The following is a 4,389-nucleotide window of genomic DNA, read 5'->3' on the forward strand; positions in this document are numbered from 1 at the left end:
GGGTCTTCTGGGGGAAAAGCTGGGACAGCTCTGAAGTAGTGTTGGTTGTCTTCAAGAGAAAGGTATTACCTGGGGTTCTAGTTGCCAGCATGGCCTCTGGTAGAGCAGGGAGTTTCTGCTGGAGTTGTGGGCCAGGTTTTTTTTAATTGTAGGCATAATTTCATTAACTGAACATATTTTTAAATCCTAATCAACAGCAATGGGATTTCATTACAGCCTGAAAGCTAGGGGTTACATTGTCTTGATCAATTTGTCCTTCATATCTCTCCCAAATTCTTCCAAAAGGTGTCCAGAGACAGAGATATGAACAACCACAGCAGCAGCACCTTGGACTTCATCCTGCTGGGTCTCTCTACCAACCCCCAAATGCAGAAACCCCTTTTTGCCATCTTCTTCATCATGTACCTGGTCACCGTGGTGGGGAATGTGCTCATTATTCTGGCCATCCGCTCTGACTCCAGGCTCCATACCCCCATGTACTTTTTCCTCAGCAACTTATCGTTCATGGATATCTGCTTCACAACAGCCATTGTGCCCAAGATGCTAGTGAACTTGCTCTCAAAGACAAAAACCATCTCCTATGTGGGATGTCTAGTTCAGATGTACTTCTTCATAGCTTTAGCAAACACTGACAGTTATCTGCTGGCCTCCATGGCCATTGACAGACTGGTGGCCATCTGCAACCCTTTACACTATGATGTAGTGATGAGGCCACGACGCTGTCTCTTCATGCTCCTGGGTTCTTGCACCATCTCCCACCTACATGCCCTGTTCCGTGTACTTCTCATGTCTCAACTCTCATTCTGTGCCTCCCATGTCATTAAGCACTTTTTCTGTGACACCCAGCCTGTGCTAAAGCTGTCCTGCTCTGACACATCCTCCAGCCAGATTGTGGTCATGACTGAGACACTAGCTGTCATTGTGACCCCCTTCCTATGCATCCTCTTTTCCTACCTGAGAATCATTGTCACTGTGCTCAGGATCCCCTCTGCAGCTGGAAAATGGAAAGCCTTCTCTACCTGTGGCTCCCACCTCACTGTAGTGTCCCTGTTCTATGGAAGTGTCATCTATGTCTACTTTAGGCCTCTGTCCATGTACTCAGTGGTGAAGGATAGGGTAGCCACTGTTATGTACACAGTAGTGACTCCTATGATGAATCCTTTCATTTATAGCCTGAGGAATAAAGATATGAAAAGAGGTTTAAGAAAGTTAAGGGACAAACTTCACTCATAGAAATATCACATTAAAAAGCATACAGTTGAGAGATAACCTAAGGCTACCCTTCTTTTCTATACACCTGTGCATGATCCTCTACAAAGTAGCAAGGGGTAATGTTGAAAACCAGCATCATTGACCTGGAAGTGAGACATTTGATTTCTGTCAATCATCTTGACCATATACAGGTTTATTCTCAGAACTATGTGCTACATGGATCCAGATTTCAGGAATTTTTTGCCACACTCAATAGATTGGTAACTGTGTATGTATGTACATGTCCCCAAACCTGGGAATTACAAATTGATCAGTGTTCACTCTAATGAATTATGTGATCTTAGTAGGAAATTGGGAAAGACATCCTTGACTAATGAGCTGAGATAAGTCTGAAGACCAACTGAACATGGCCAAAAAAAGAGATTCAAAAGTTAAGAAATGGGCAGAGCATTTCAAATGATGAAGACATCTCATTGTGTAGAGGAAGTGAACATGGGAGATGGTGAGGAAGGCAGTGGGTGAGACTTGTTCAATTTAAGAATAAGGGGAATAAAGTTGGAAAGGTAGAAGAAACTACAAAAAAATATTTATAGGGCTCACTCATGTTTCACCATTAATTCCATGACAGAGTGAATTCTCAGGACACAGCTCCTCTTCCATTGCTTTTCATTCTTTGTTTCCCTACATGGCAAAGAATCTTCCCTAAGCTTCCCTCTTGAGCTATAAATGTCAGTGTATTAGGCAGGATAGATGCAAGATTTTGCTGTACAAATAAACAACCCAAAAGTCTTGTGACCTTAAAAACAAAGATTTAATTCTCATTTACACCACATGCTCATCATAGAAAGCTGTTAGGTGCTGTCCATCTCAAACAGTCTGCGAGCCAAGGCTATAAGGAACCTACTGTAGCTAGAGTTTTCCTGCCTGGCCCACAGTCAGGACAAATCTCTCTCACCCACCAGTCCCACAGCCGCTCAGACTCGACCAAATAAACACAGATACTTATATTGGTTACAAACTGTATAGCCGTGGCAGGCTTCTTGCTAACTGTTCTTACAGCTTAAATTAATCCATTTCTATAAATCTGTACCTTGCCACGTGGCTCGTGGCTTACCGGCATCTTCACATGCTGTTTGTCATCATGGCAGCTGGCAGTGTCTCTGACTCAGCCTTCCACTTCCCAGCTTTATTCTCCTCCTTGTCCCGCCTATACTTCCTGCCTGGCCACTGGCCAATCAGTGATTTATTTATTGACCAATCAGCAACACACTTGACATACAGACCATCCCACAGCAACCTACCTTTATAAACATCACTTTGTCTGAAGCTGGGAAATACTCTTGAAGGTTTAATACTGAAAAGCCAACACTGTGGTCTAAGGGATCTTTACTATTTCTGACCAGAACTCAAATAAATGAAGCCAAGAGAGACCGTCAAATCATGTGCTTGTACATGGAGAGCATTAACAACAACTACGTGTAATACTGCACAAACACATCAGTGTGGTTGCTATTTGATAAGTAATTTCTGGCTGTAATGTCAATAAAATGTCAACTAAAGACTTAGACTCGCCGGGCGGTGGTGGCGCACGCCTTTAATCCCAGCACTCGGGAGGCAGAGCCAGGCGGATCTCTGTGAGTTCGAGGCCAGCCTGGTCTCCAAAGCGAGTTCCAGGAAAGGCGCAAAGCTACACAGAGAAACCCTGTCTCGAAAAACCAAAAAAAAAAAAACCAAAAAAAAAAAAAAAAAAAAAAAAAAAAAAAGACTTAGACTCATGGTTGAATCTGTATGCTTCATTGAGTTCTCACCACTGGCAGTGTTTCTCATCCCCAACTTGTTATCAGCAAGATCAGAAGTTTAAATATATGACCATGGACTTTCAAGATGTTGAGAAGTTTTGTGCTCCAAGGGAACACAGAGATATCTGGGATTCAAAATAAAGGTCTCTTCCCATTGTTGTTCTGTATCTACTCAGAAATCTAAGAAAGTACTCAGCAGTACAGAAAAAGAATTCAGTTTCAATTGTCTTCATATTTATATAAGCACACCTGACCTTAATCATCTGGCTTTGAGATGCTGAGCTAAAAACTGCCCACTTTCTTTAATTGTATGCCATAGTGTTCTCATGCCAAATATTAAATAATGTCAGTGAGATACTTCAGAAATGTGAAAAACTGCTAACATATATTAAAAAAATAATTTATTCCAGCCTACAGTACCTTATAAACCAAATAAGTGCTCTTACTCCTGGAACCACCACATGTGCATGTGTGTGGAGGGGAATCACCCTATGTAGTTCAAGCTGTCCATGAACTCATGATGTAGCCCAGGCCGGACACTTTAAATTCATGGTCCTCCTGCATCAATCTCTTCTTGAGCACTGAGATTACAGTGTGCACCACTATGCCAAGTTCCTACCGTATTTGTTTTTATTGCTTACTTACTTACTTACTTACTCACTCTGAGTAAGTAAACACCAGACCCTTTTTGCTCAACAAATATGTACAAACTGAAAAATTTGGATCTTTGTGAACAATCTTATATTTCAAAAGTTCAAACTAAATAATTCTAAATAATAAGGAATCATAAGACAGATCTTTAGGTACTAAGAGCCCTGTCCAGTTCTTCTAAGTCCTTGATTTCTCAGTAGGATCTGGGATGATATCACCATAGGAACAAGAGGCCACTTCCTGCGAAACATCCTGTTTGCCTCCAGAAGAAGTGAGTGCAGAGAGGGAGCAGTCCCTGAAGACTTTATGATGAATTTACTAAACTAAAAATGGAATAGAAAGCTACCTCAGAGCCTTTGAGGACAGACTACAAACCTCCTAGATAGCTCCTCTTTCCACCACATGGCTGGTTGAATACAGTAGGAGAAAACTTCTAAAGATTTGTCCTTTGGGGATAAAACTTTAAAGGGAAGAGCATTGGATCATTCAGAGACAAGCTCATTAAATATACTGGAAATTACTTGATACCGAAGCAGAAAATTCAGTTCATCGAACATACTGATTTAATAGAGCAAATCCTACATAGTAGGAATGATGTAAAGCATGAGAAATAAAGAGGACATGAGGAAAGGTGCAAAGAATGTCTGCCATTGAAGAGCCATATTTTAAAAGGCGTTAGCAAAGTATATTTTAAACTTTAAAGAATAGCCATAAAAGTCAAGAAAAG

At 41.2% G+C, this 4,389-nt stretch overlaps 1 protein-coding gene across 1 annotated transcript; it reads left to right on the forward strand.

Moving 5' to 3' along the window:
- Window positions 1-294: 294 nt before the first annotated feature.
- Window positions 295-1,233, forward strand: LOC131908000 (olfactory receptor 1L6-like). Its single transcript, XM_059259072.1, has one exon. The coding sequence runs from the start codon at window positions 304-306 to the stop codon at window positions 1,231-1,233; it is 930 nt and encodes a 309-aa protein (XP_059115055.1). The 5' UTR covers window positions 295-303.
- The last annotated feature ends 3,156 nt before the right edge of the window (window positions 1,234-4,389 follow it).

The sequence above is a fragment of the Peromyscus eremicus genome, chromosome 4 (assembly GCF_949786415.1).
Source record: "Peromyscus eremicus chromosome 4, PerEre_H2_v1, whole genome shotgun sequence".
NCBI lineage: Eukaryota > Metazoa > Chordata > Mammalia > Rodentia > Cricetidae > Peromyscus > Peromyscus eremicus.

Coding starts and splice junctions, on each gene's coding strand:
- LOC131908000 (XM_059259072.1), top strand. CDS start 304: ATGAACAACCACAGCAGCAGCACCTTGGACTTCATCCTGCTGGGTCTC.